The sequence below is a fragment of the Neopsephotus bourkii genome, unplaced genomic scaffold, assembly GCF_033783945.1.
Source record: "Neopsephotus bourkii isolate Nb327-2 ecotype Australia unplaced genomic scaffold, CSIRO-AGI_Nbou_v1 NB_1760, whole genome shotgun sequence".
In the NCBI taxonomy this organism is placed as follows: Eukaryota; Metazoa; Chordata; class Aves; order Psittaciformes; family Psittacidae; genus Neopsephotus; species Neopsephotus bourkii.
The window spans coordinates 11,618,072-11,632,143 of NW_026902234.1; the positions used below are offsets into that span (position 1 = coordinate 11,618,072).

At 38.7% G+C, this 14,072-nt stretch overlaps 1 protein-coding gene across 1 annotated transcript; it reads left to right on the forward strand.

The window, feature by feature from the left end:
• Positions 1-2,801: 2,801 nt before the first annotated feature.
• On the forward strand, positions 2,802-11,577 carry ARGLU1 (arginine and glutamate rich 1). Its single transcript, XM_061377675.1, has 4 exons — positions 2,802-3,416; positions 7,453-7,678; positions 10,044-10,127; positions 11,377-11,577. Exons 1-4 carry the CDS (start codon positions 3,061-3,063, stop codon positions 11,539-11,541), a joined length of 831 nt encoding a protein of 276 aa, XP_061233659.1. The 5' UTR covers positions 2,802-3,060; the 3' UTR covers positions 11,542-11,577.
• Positions 11,578-14,072: the final 2,495 nt, after the last annotated feature.

Consider the following 14,072-nt stretch of genomic DNA (forward strand, 5'->3'; position numbering starts at 1 on the left):
TGCTACTCATGCCCTTCCCATCATGAGACAGCCTACACCAGATGACAGTAAACTATATACTGAACACCTCACCCTGTTATGCTGTTGCTTGCTTTCTCACCCTCCAGAGTTCTTTCATTTTAGACCTATCACAAAGACCTCACATCCAGCTCTGCCACACTAACGCAAACACCTTTAGTCTCCCAAGATTCCTCTCGATCCAGCTAATGACAAAAGCTATGGTGTGAGAGCAGCTATGACCTGGAGATTATCAGAACACAGTATCATCACAGGGCTACCCCCAACTGCCTGCGGGTTGAGAGATTTCATGTGATGATAGTATCCAAGGTAAAGAAGGGTGAGGTGCTTTAATTATACCACTATTTGGCTGTCAAATAAGGCATTTTCCAACTTTGAGGCAACTATTTTAAGACTTAAATTATGCATTCTAATGTTCTGAGATATATTAAAATGGAGAAAAATAATGCAAAAAACCCAACAGCGCATAGAACTGAAGTATGGCTACCAAACCATGAGTAACACATTTCTTTAAATGTGATTAAAAACTCAGAAATTCTAGAATTATTTAGACAAAATTACATGTGCTTAATCAGCTATTTGAAATTTTGAAATGGAACAGGTATAGAAAATTACCATCTTTTCCTACTAACTGCAAACAAGAAATTAAATTATTTAATGAAAGAGGGTTCTTAAATTAAATATTAAAACTTCCTTTTGGGACTGAAATTCCATATCAACTGTAATTACACCTGGAGAGGGGAACCCTAAACACTATTACTTCATCCCCATTGAGCTAGGAAAAATAAGGTGATAGGATAAAAAAAAATCCCAAACTATCAAAATTCAAAGCAAAGAAGAAATCACAGGAATGTTGTTCTAATTTGTCAGCTCTCAGGAATGTATTTTTGAAAGGAAAAGGACCTTTTTTTTTCCAGAAGTACTAGAATTTAGTCCTCATAAATAACAAAGTGGACTAACAACTTCAACCTGGTATAGGTATTAAAAATCTCATGCTCTTAATAATTCAGTAGTTAAAAAAAACCCAAACTGAGATGGAGCAATACAGTAATGGACTGGGGGAAATTATTTCATTATACCATATCTTATAATTTCAATTCCACACAATCCAACATCATGAATTATTCTCAGAAAATACTGTATTTTATAGCTTTGGTGAATCAGTACTACTAAATATGAACAAATTTCTGCAGTTCAAAATTATATTTCTTCAGACAAGCAAGGTGCTAAATATGGGTTCTGTTCCCAGTGATTTACCAAGGAGAAAACTCATTTATAGCTGACAATAAAATAATTAGTAATGTCCTCTCCCCTCCCCCACCACTCCAGGTCAGGTACATTCAACTTGAAGGCAAAACTAAGAAAACTATGATGTCACTTTTCACTAAACCTGTTGCATATGAATTTAAAAGCTTCAGTGCTCAATTACAGCAAAGTTGCTGGGGAAATTATGCCAGCTGGAAACTCAAGCACCTAGTCCCGAGCTAAAATGTCTGTTAACTTCCTTAGTTACCTGTGGCACAAAGTTTTCCCAGGGCAAGAGACAAACAAGCGCACCCGGGGTCTGTGTCACTGGAATTCCTGCCGTGCAGGCTTCACAATGTCAATTACTCTGCTGTCACCTGAAAAGTGGTCTGTCAAAAAGATGCTTCAATTTTATTTGTTTTTAGTACTAATTCAATTCTGAATTACAGAATAAGGAAGTCTTCCTTCAAGAAAAGTAAGACATGTCACTCAGACAACAGAATTAGATGAAAATACCTTTAGATGAGATTGGATTTTGACCAGTGATTAATGTTTTGCCAAATGTAACTTACTTAGAACGTAGACATACATATTTAAAGAGAGAGAGAGAGAAAAAAAAAGGCACAAACTCTGAAAAGTATCAATGAGCTAATTTTCTCTGAAAGAGTAAGCTTAACTATCCATAGCTTGCATATTCTTGAAACCAAGAAGAGTATCAGTTGTAAATTTTGTTATGGCAGAGCTGGGATAAAAACCTCATAGAGATACCTAATGAATCACTAGTTCACACACTACACCTGACCTGAAGCTGCTTCCTTTGCCTACATACTTGTCAACAAAGAACAACGGGTAGAAGTAACATCAAAATACAGGCAAAACAAACACCGTGCCACGTTAGAGATAGCTACAATGAAGCAGAACCTAGTTCATAGTTCCGTTGAACTATGAGGGTCAACAGAAAACTCAGAAAAATAAAACCACTACTTGTTGGGAAGGTTAATGAGTTTTGTAACTTCTTCAATCTAGAGCAACAGATTCCCTCTGTCCCCTATGTCAAAACAAACAAAATCAAGTAACATAAATCTCGGGGGGGGGGGGGGGTTGGAACCAACTAAAGAAAACCACAGCATTTCCTCCACGGCGGAGCACAGCGGCACTGGACAGGGTGCTGCTTACACATGCTGCCGCTCCCCGCTTCTTGACCGCTTCCCGAGGCGGCCTCGAGAGCTAGACGTGCCTCCAAACGCCTGAAACCCCCATTACCTTTTCCTCCTAAGCAAGCAAGCCAGCCCACCCCACCCCGGGTACGCTCTTCGTGAGACAGCCCCTCAAAAACCTAGCCTCAGCGATCACCCCGCACCCCAACAAGCACACACAACGCCTGCTGCTACGGGCATGCGCAGAGAGTAAGCACAGCCAAAAGATGCATTAGCCGCGAGCGACGCTTGCCATTGGCTGTCGGAGATTACCGAGTGCTTTCGTGCTCCTCCGGCACGACGCCGAGGGCGGCTGGCATGAGAAGCTAAACGGCTCGAATGCGGCGCAGTGTATTGTGGGGCGGAAGAAGAGAGTCACCGCTCTGCTGGGGCCGCCATCTTGCCTGCGTCCGGACTTGCTCCCGCTTTCGGGGCCTGCTCTTTCTCCTCACAGCGCAAAGCGGTGGCAAGGGGGAAAACGACAGGGCCGCCTGGGCGGTGCTGATGCGTGCGGAGCTTCCTCGCACTTCTCTCCGGCGCCGCTAGCGAAGGGGGCGGGGGTGGTCTGAGCGGTCATCGGCGCGGCCTCTCCTTTGCCGGGATGGGTCGGTCCCGCAGCCGGAGCTCGTCCCGCTCCAAGCACACTAAAAGCTCCAAGCACAACAAGAAGAACCGGAGCCGATCGCGGTCCCGCTCCCGGGAGAAGGAGCGGGCGCGGAAGCGATCTAAGTCCCGGGAGAGCAAGCGGAACCGGCGCCGAGAGTCCCGCTCCCGGTCCCGCTCCAACACGGCCCCCTCCTCCCGCCGAGACCGGGAGCGGGAGCGCGACCGCGCCTCCTCCCCGCCCGACCGCATCGACATCTTCGGGCGCACGGTGAGCAAGCGCAGCAGCCTGGACGAGAAGCAGAAGCGGGAGGAGGAAGAGAAAAAAGCGGAGTTCGAGCGGCAGCGGAAAATGTGAGCCCTGGGTCTGGGCTGGGCACTTCGGGGGGCCGATGGTGAGGGTGCGAGGGGAAGGAGGAGGACAGGAGGTACTTCGTGCCCTGGTGGCTTTTCCTCCGCTCTTTCCTCCGGCCTAGGGGCGCCTGCCACTGGGGTGAAGACGTTTAGGCCCTTGCTGAGGCCTAACCTCTGCCTTTTTTCCCGCCATCCTTCCCTTCCCTGAAGGCTTGGCTCTTTCAGGGGCGTTGGATGCGGCCGCCCGCTCCCTCCCTGCGCCGGCTCTGCTCGATTCCTATCTGCCGCTGGTCTGCTCGGAAACTTCCTCTGCAGTGGGGGCCTCCGCACCGCGGAGGCTTTGTGCTGCACTGCCACACTGCCCGCCCCTCCCCTCACTGCGTGGCGAGCTGCTTGTGCCTAGAGTGGAGGCGCCTGATGTTGCTCAGCTAGGAATTTAAGAAATACCATGCATCGATTACAGTAACACTGAGGGTTGGGGCATAGAAGGATGCAGGAGAGGGACTCTTCATCAGGGACAGTAGTGGTAGGACAAGGGGCAATGTGTTTAAGCTTAAAGAGGGGAGATTTAGGTTAGATATAAAGAATAAATTCTTTATTGTGTGAGTGATGAGGCACTGGAACCGGCTGCCAAAGGAAGTTGTGAATGCTCCATCCCTGGCAGTGTTCAAGGCCAGGTTGGATGGGGCTTTGAGCGGTGTGGTCTAGTGGAAGGTGTCCCTGCCTGTGATAAAGTGGTACTTGTTCTTTGAATGTTACAGTTGCTCATTGGAGCGCTGAGTGTAGAAGCAGCACGTGTTTTTATGTGTGAAGCCAAGTAGTAATGTTAATTCTAAGGTGGAGCTTTGAGTTTTATTGAATGAGTTTTATTGAATTGTTCTACTGAAATATTAATTGTGGTTCAGAAGGCTTGATCACCCCGAGTTGTCACTTTCTTTTTTGTTTGTCAGTAATCTCCTAACTTCAGAATTTGGCAGTGATGTCATCAAAAACTTGCATAGTAACACAAACATGTGAAAATGTTGAAGGCTTGTTGAGTCATTGATCCTAATTTTGTGGTTTATAATTTTATTCAGTACCTAAATTAATAATATTCCATGCTTATCTGCGGTGAAGAATTGGAATGTGCTTAACAATTTGAGAATGCAGTGTAATGCAGATAATAGTTTTAGTATTCTGGAGCTGGTTTAGTTCATGTGTAAGTTTTCTATTTAAATTAGCTTTGAAATTTAAAAAAACCCTGTGAAGTTTATATAGGAGGAATATGACATTTGAATGATATTGGCAACCGGATAGTAAACTTATGAAGGAGAAACAATATTGGAAAAGATTTGGTATAGAATTTTGATACTTCTAGGATACAATTTATATTCCAAAAGAAAAAGTAATATTATCTAGTAGAGTAGATTTCAGTAAGTCATCTGTAAATTGTGTTACATATGGTAGTATATACTCATGCAGAAGTACTTTCTTGCTAACTAAATTAACTAGCGGACAGTTCATATATTGAAATTCACTTTATTAGTCTCGTGTCTCTTCAAACGTTAGTACATAGCCTTCTGCTTTTTCTTATAATGCTAGTTTTCCATAATGGCCTTGCAAATGTGACATTTTTTTCCATCTGAAATCTGTTTAAATGTAAGCAGTGTCTTTTCTGCAGATTTCATTAAATTACTCTTAAGAAGTAAATGGTTCATACTAAAAATGCTTTTACATTAATGGCTTATCTGTTGCTCTGGTGTCATGGCTCAGTAGGTCAGTATGATAAACTTACACCTGTATATAAAATACTGTCAGTTCATGCAATTAAAATAATAGTGGGTATAGTCTACAGAACAGATCATTGAAATTTATATCTGGTTACAATTTTATTTTTGTTATAAAGTTAAAGCCACTATATATATTATTATATACTTATAATATTGTTGCAGCCTTTGTGAAAAGATACATTTGGTTTAATTAAGTTTGAATGGAATTACTTGGGCTGAGAAGAAAGAAATGTGTGCAGGCACAGTGCTTAGTAGTACATCCATCATCAATTGCTGAGTATATTTGAAAACTTAATTCAGATATGAGTGTCTGGGGTATTTTTATAACTATGTGGCGTCATTATTCAGTTAGCTAACATTCTGGATTTTCCCAGTGTTAAACATGAAGCTAAAATAAAATAATAATTAGAAAAACAAAAAAAACCCCAAAACCAACCCAAAACTTCTGTGAAACAGCCTCTTGTGTATATTAAGCTGTATCAGTACAGGATGGTGAGAGTACTTGCTGCTGAATACTTGTGGAGGGTTAAAGAAACCCCTTTAAAATAAAAGGATGCTTAGTATATAAAAGACGTTTAAAATTTGTCCAAAAGGATTGTAGGTAGTGGCTCGTCAGAGGCATGCTAACAGAATGGGGTTAATGTTGTCTTTTTCTCGATAGTGGTGGTAAAGACCATGGGATCCTGTGTTGCTTAAGTTAAAGTAAATGCTGGCCTAATGTGCTACCAGGTAATTTTGCTGTCTCATGAGGAATATAAGAATCAAATTTGTCTTCTGGGGCTGAGTGTCTTAAGTTGAGGGTTCCAAAACTTTTTAATGAAGGGAGATAACTAGCTGTTTGGTTCAGTACACTTTTTGGAAAAAGAAAACAGAAAAACCAAGCAAACCAACAACCCAAACGGAAAAACCCTAAACCAACCAACAAACCATGAACAGGGGAACTTAAGAGCCTTTCGCCTCTGTATTTCATGTGTTTATCTAGATCAGTATTCCATACTTCATTATCTCCTTTTACATATTTGCAAATTGTACACTAGGAAATCTAAAAGTTAACAAATCCTGCAACTTTTTTTTTTAATGAGTTGCTTTTGTGTGTCTCAGTATAAATAAAAAAATGCAAACTTATTAATGACAAGGGTATTAACAGGAAAATGACAGGATATTAGGATATTACAGCAGCAGTCGTTACTCTAAATCATGGATTTCTGGTGCTGACAGGCCAGAAGATAAGTTTCTAAGATTGTTCCATAGTTAACATAATACTTAAAATGAGAGTTCATTTTCAAGGTTGAAGAGAATAACCTTCTCCCCAAAGCCCATAATAATTCCAAATAAGTAGTATCCTACAACACATAGCTATACACTACTCACTTTTGTTCGTCTAGGGATATCTAATTGCCATATGGTACTAGTGATTACTACCTGTAAGTTTTTTTGTTTTTTTTTTTCCTGCCTTTGGTAATAAACCTGGCAAACTGGCATAATATTTTTGTATTCTTTTTAATGAAAACTTGTGACAGTGATCAGGCTAAGTGATAATACTGCTGCAAATAAAAGATAAAAACAAGAAGACATTTGAATATACTACCAAAATTCAGGACATGGAAAACTATAAGGATTGCAAGGATTTATTTAGCACTTCATATATTTTTTTTGATAGTTATGTTAGAAACCATTATTATGCTTTATTGTGATGCTGCAATAAAGATGTTAAGGAGAGCAGAGGTATTTGAAATTTGATAAGGTAGATAACAACTAGATTACAGATACAACATCTGATTCAAATTGCGAATTCTATTGCTTCTGTCTTCTATTTTAGACACTAGGGATTAGTTTGATGCTTCTGAGGTGGTTGCTTTAAGATAAGTCTTACAAGATGTTTTCTTAAAATTGAGACCATTTGAATTCCTGAAGGGTGAAGGGTGGGCACAGTTGGATGAGGTCTTTTATTTTTATTTTCCACTAAAAGTTATCAAGAAGTCAAGAGAAGATGTCTCCTCAAGCTTATTCTCCTAAAGAAATTAAAGGGTACTAAATACGTTACGGTCTGAATGGGTTCCCTGGGATAGAAGTACTGATTGCCTGAATATTAATTATCCTTAAATGTATGGCAAAATGTTCTTTCTGCATAATCTGTGTGTGCAAGGTATAAAACTCTTCTAAAGTGGTTCAGGAGTGTGGTTGATGATGTGTATTTGAAAGAGTTTGTTTCAGCACAACCATTCTTTATTCATTAAAAAGGTAATACTCATGTTTGCGTTTTGTAGTCGTCAACAAGAAATTGAAGAGAAACTCATAGAAGAAGAAACTGCTCGAAGAGTGGAAGAGCTTGTGGCTAAACGCGTAGAAGAAGAGTTGGAGAAAAGGAAGGATGAGATTGAGCGAGAGGTTCTCCGCAGGGTGGAGGAGGCTAAGCGCATCATGGAAAAACAGTTGCTCGAAGAACTCGAGCGACAGCGACAAGCTGAACTTGCAGCACAAAAAGCCAGAGAGGTAACGCTCGGTCGTTTGGAAAGTAGAAACAGTCCATGGCAAAACTTTCAGTGTTGGTTTGTGCCTCCTGTTCTGTTCAGAAAGAGATGGAATACAGCAAATCTAATTCACTTCTCGTATAAACTTGAATTGCTGCGAAACTTAATTTCTAGCCTATTCAGGGGAGCTCACTGATATTAAACAGTCATTCTCCTAAAACCTGAACAAGGATACTGATTTTTAATGGAACTGACCTACATATTTCAGAATTGTTTGAAACTTTTGCCATGGCTGCAGGATTTATCAGCGGTCCTTTCATTTTTGGGGAAGGGTATTGAAAATCTGTAATTTTGTATCCTTAATTTGTTTCATTTTGTTTACCTAGACTGTAAGAGGCTTTTGCCTTCAGTCAGGCAAAAATCAGGGTCCAACAGTGAGCTGCAGTACCTGTCTTTAACAAATAGGTTTCTTATTCTTCATTTAAAATGAATGTTTTCCTTGAGCAAACACTGGACTAATTCTGGGACTTCGAGCATAAGCCATCCATGTCTTCACGAAGGATCTATGTCCAAATCATTATATCCAGTTTTAATAACTACTAACAACTCCTTTTATTTTATTTTTTTTTCCCTCCTCCAAGAAGTTATAAAAGAGCAGGTTGCCCTTGTCTGAAGTCAAGCTGAACATATGACTTGGGTTTTTTGGTTTTTAATCAGCAGCTGGAGCAGAAGCTGAAAATGTCTTTCTGTGAGACAGTAATTTGCTACTAAAGGCTTTGATGCCTGCCTGCACCGATCATTCCAGGATTCAGAAATTTCAAGGCAAATTTTAAAATTGTAAAGGAAATTTGTGCTAAACAGAAGTCTCAAATGCCCTTTTCATTCTGCCTCCTACACAGTTTATCTTAAATTAATATTTTGATTGGCTTACAAAAGGAAAGACAGTAGCAATGGAGCTTTCCCCTTCATATGATGTGTGACTTGCCTGTCACATAATGTCTTTAATTTGAAAAAAAAACAAACAAACCCCAAAAAACCCCAACAAACCAAACCACTGAGATACAACAAATATCAGGAATATTAAATCACATTTGTTCTGCAAATTCAAACCTTAGTATCAAAGAATTTAAGTTAAATTTAGATGTCTGTAGTGAGCAATTGCTTCATGTATATAGATTTTCGTTTGATCAGATGGGTGACTACTTTTTCTTTTTTTTTCCCCCCCAAGTATTTTTGCTATTGTCAATGTGATGTGATGAAGTCCCATTGGTTCTTTGTAATGCAGAATAACCCTCCATGCCTGGAGTGAAGTGTGCTAGCTAGTAGCTGGTTACTAGTCATAGTAAGAAGTTTTCATATGCTTGCTTTGTTCGTATTAACTTTTTTTTCTTACACAGACACAAACCTCTGGCTAACTTTAAATCTTCCAAATATTAAAATAATTTGGATATATATTATGTGAACTGAAACACCTCCAAAACTTTCATGCAGTCTTCATATTTGAGTTGTATAACAAGAGTTCCATAAAATCCACCAAGAAAACAATTACAAGGCTTTATTTCCTGATCTTGCCTTCCCTGGACTCCTGAATTCCAAGTTCAGACTGCAAATGACAGTTTCAGCTGTCTTAAAATTGTCAAAATATTGAATGTTAAGTCCATTCTCCCCATGAAAGAAGCCCATAGCTCCATGAAGTATGGATTACCATTTGTATTTTTCACTAACAGTAAATGTATTTTTCTTATTAATTGTTTGCCTTAGGAATGATTTACATATTTTTGTTCCTTCTTATCATAAACATCTGCATTCCTCAGCTCAGCCTTCCCTGTATGTTGTTTCTTTATAAATGGTTGAGCTGCTGATGCAGGTATTGCCAAGCTAACAGTACAAATCATTTTAAAGAGGAAGCTGGCGTGTATGGCAGCCGAGGAGCACACTCTGCAGGACACTGGACAAGACAGTAAATATTCAACTTTTAATGCTGATTAAAGGAGTATAGGTAAAGAATACGTAGGTATACTTAATTGGTGAGACAAACTATTCACTTTATTTATATTTTCTATATTACTTTTTAATTTGGTAAATACTATCCAGTTTTTGTAGTTGTCCTTGTTGATTTGTGTGATATTAAAATTCTAATAATAAATTGTCAGGATTCTGTGATTAGGGAGGGTTTAGTTGGTTGCTGTTTGGACTGGGCGGGGTTATATAAAGTGAGTGCTAGAAACCAGTATTAGTGGCTGCGCAGTTTACTGTTGTGAGACAAAATAGGTGGCTATAAAGCTGCCACTTTAAGTCAGTTCACAAAAGAATTATGAGAAAGATTAGTGAACGTGCAGAAGTGAGTATTTTACTTTACTAACATCTTTCCCTGTCCTCCCGTTTAGGAAGAAGAGCGTGCAAAGCGTGAGGAACTAGAGCGAATACTAGAAGAGAATAATCGAAAAATTGCAGAAGCACAAGCTAAACTGGTATGTGAAGATGTAGTTAACTGTTCTGTAGGGGAATACAGGTCCCTATGCCTAATTTGCAACACAATTAAATAAACAATTTGAACTTTTCTGGAGCTTAACTTGTCTGTTGCTGGTTATATCAGTAGTGTTGCTCTTCTATTGAGCAGATCCTCAGCAGTAACACTGGTTTGAAAAAATAGTTCAGGTGCACTTAATTCAGAGGAAGATAGAGGCCTTCAGAATTTAAAAAGTACTTTTTCTTTTTTTTTCTTACTGTATCTTACAGGGAAGGTTGAAGTAAGTTTGCAAGTTATGTTCTGCTTCTGAAACAGAAGTGACTACTTATGTTTTGTTGAGCAGGACAAGCACAAACTGAATTTTTGACTAGTATAACATTGATGTACAAGTGCTGAAAGGGACTTTCAGCATAAGCTTAAGATGTCTTACATTACAAAAGTCTAGTTTATACTGGTTTCCAAGACTATTTAAGCAGGTGTCTGCCTCTTGAGAACATTCAGTATGATTTAGCTGATTCTAATCAATTAATGATAACCTCAAACTAAGCCGCTTGTAAATCCTGATGGAACTCGTACCAGCTTCAATTACCCAAGCAATTACACCATTTTCAGATAAAGACAGTGCTTCTTAAAATTGATTGAACTATGTCTGCTTTACACCTCTTTTCTGTTTTACCCTTTTCCCAACCTCATATGGTGGAAATGGGACAATTAAAAAATTGAAAGTATAAACTGACAAAGTGAACAAAATAAGCACCTTTAGAAGACCATTGGAAGAGCTGTAAGAACCGTAAGTCAGTGTAAGGATTGGCTTGTTAGAAATCATGTGAAGTTGGTTTTGAATTTGGAGGGGGGAGTTACAGGTATTTTTGAGTGGGGAGACTTCTGAATGTCTGTTCCATCATTATATTGTGCTTTCATCTGACACAACAGGTGTCAGGGGAATTTCTCCATGCATACACGGACTTCCTTAATTAAAATGTATTGTTTGCAAAGCAGTGCTGAAAAGCGTTGCCTGTAAGCAGTCAAGATTTTGATACATTAGCTGTAGAAAGTGTTCAGTGTTTCTTCTGCATTCAAATAACAGTTTACAAATAGTTTCATTGAAACCAACTAGGGCCATCTAGCTCAGGTAGAACTGCTTACATACCTGTGCAGGATTGGACCTGTTTGGAAGTTAATACAGACTTGTAAATTGCTTTTATGACTACAAAATATGCTGGCCTAAATTCTACAATTTTCATATATAGGCTGAAGAACAATTGAAAATTGTTGAAGAACAAAGAAAGATTCATGAGGAGAGGATGAAACTAGAACAAGAGAGACAACGTCAGCAAAAGGAAGAGCAAAAAATTATCCTGGGCAAAGGAAAGTCTAGGCCAAAACTGTCCTTCTCACTAAAAAGCCAGGATTAAATTGCAACTCTGAACTCTTAAACAAAAAAATCCAAACCAACCACCACCAACAAAAAAGGAAAAATGGAAAAAAAACAACCCAACAACTTTGTATGGTAGCTTCATGTTGAAGTGTGGGGTTTTTCTTTTTTTTTTCCCCTCTCTCCATTTTTTCTTTTTTTTTCTTTTTCCCCTTTTGTCTTTTTTTTGGAAGTCTGGAAAGTTCGCTTGTTCTGATAGGGGCCGTGCTCTGCAATTCTTAATTTTTTAAAACTTCCATTAAGTTAAACCCTTATCAGATCATTGTTGCATTTTAGAGTGCAATCTGTTCTCATCAGTTTTGTAACTGTATTAGTGGTCTGAAGCAGATCAGGTCACTTTGAATTGTGGATGATCTGGTAAGGTTTTACTGACCTACTCATCAGAGTTTGACTCTGATAATTGACAGGACTTTATACTGGGTATTGCTGACTTTTAATTTTTTTTTTTTTTAAGTCAGTAAATACATGAATAAATTGCCATAGTATTACTGGACTTCTGTGGTTTATTGTTAAATCAGTGTCCTATGATACTGTCCCATTGTTGCGCTTGATGTTCCTGATACAGGTAAGGAAATAGTTTGTCATTTCTGCTATGAATACATAGAGGGAGTTCAGTATTGTCTCTGTTAGATTTGTTTTTATTACATTGACAGCATTCAACCAGCTTTCCTCATTGTGTAAATAAACTGATTTGCTGAATAAAGTGAAAGTCTTAAATTCATATGTTTAAGTAAATTTTTTTAGTACACATCTATAAATGGTTATAAAAGTGACAATTCACATTATTAAATTCAAGGTTATAGTATTTTTTTTTTTTTTTTTAGTTTTGCTTTAAACTACTGTGCTTCTACTTATAATGCAAGATTACACACAGTAACAAATCCCTGCAGTTGTGAATGTTTTTGATGGCTGCTGCTCTTTTCATGAATGTTGGTTTTTATTCTGACAGAGACTTATTTCAGCCATAGTATCATGTTTAAACAGCTGTTTGGCTTACTGCACTCAGACCAATACTTTGGTATCTAATCCCTTTCGGTTCACCTCATAATACAGTATAAGTTAAGGTCGTGACCATATAATGAATCTGATGGATCCTAACGGATTTAAAAATTGAAGTTTTTTTCCCAAAGGACTGGACTGGCAAGCATACTTGAAGTGAAAAACAGAAAGTGAGATTCTGTCTAAATACATTGTTTTAGCCAGAAAGCAACTGTTATTTGTATACAGATCTTGAATGTTGTCCGTTTATATATACAGGTTTTATTTTGAAAAATTAAACTACAGATTGAAAAGTATATATAAAATTCCCCTTTTTGTATATAATTATTCTACCAAAACCTGGATTACTATAGCTTGTCCAGTTCGAAAACTTTCTCCTATTGTTGTGCGACTTGGGTATTAACCATAAAATGAAAGTTACCAGTAGTTGCGTGAGCATTTGAATGTCACTGGACAAAGTTGGAAATAATTCCTGATATTCCCAAAGGATCTGTTTCTGTAGGTTTGGCAAATTAAATGTGTGGGAGCAAGTTGACATGCATTGCTTTGTCCAGTATGTCAAGAAAAATGTGAAGACAGTAAAATACCTACACTATTACTGTACTTAAATTTGTCTATATATTGTTACAGAAGAAGGTTGAAGGTTGCTTAATGCATAGAAACAAAAGCTGAAGCCAAATAAATTGTGTGCATGACCTGTTGGCAGGAGCAGGCTGTATTTAAAACTTAACTGATACCTGTATTTCTAAACCAGAAAACATCCCCTGTTCCCTTATGAGAAACAAGCTATTAAAAGTCAATACTCAAAACAGACCTATGCATTTTTGTTTCATCTTCTGAAAGCAAGAAGTGAAGTTCTCATACGTGCAGTTGTGGTATCAAGTATTTTCTTCTAATAGTGAATTTGCAGCTAAGTAATAACATCTGTTTTTTACACTTAACATTGTGTAGGCTTAGACTTTGTTGTTTCCAGGAGTGTTCCTTTAGGACTACTGTGCGAACAAAATGTCTGATCACAGTTTGATCACCCCTTCTGCCATTCCACACACCTTCCTACCTGCCTTTCCTTCTCTCTGCCCTCAAAAAACGAAGAGCAGATAAAGTGGCTATGTATTTCTTTTCTCCTCCCACCCCCCACCCAGAAAAAAAAAAAGTGTTCAGTTGGTAGAAGTCACTGTCTCTTGGCTTGTCCTAAAGTATACGGTATTTCTTGGATAGTTTTTTGTAGACCCAGTGTGGGAGGATGACACATTTATTATTCTGGAGCTTGCTTGCTTTTCAAAATTATCATAGGGCTTCAGGGATGCTGTCATTTTCTAGGAAAAATAGAGGTGCACACAGTTTAGGAGGGGGGTAAAGTGACATTTGATGATAAGGATTTGATGTTCTTAAATTCCTTAAAAACATGATACCTGACTAATGCAAAGTAGGTTAGAACATAGGCTGACATATACGTAGTGAGTATGAGCTTTGGGGGAGGGGTTTACAGAAGGATACTGGCCTACATAGAGA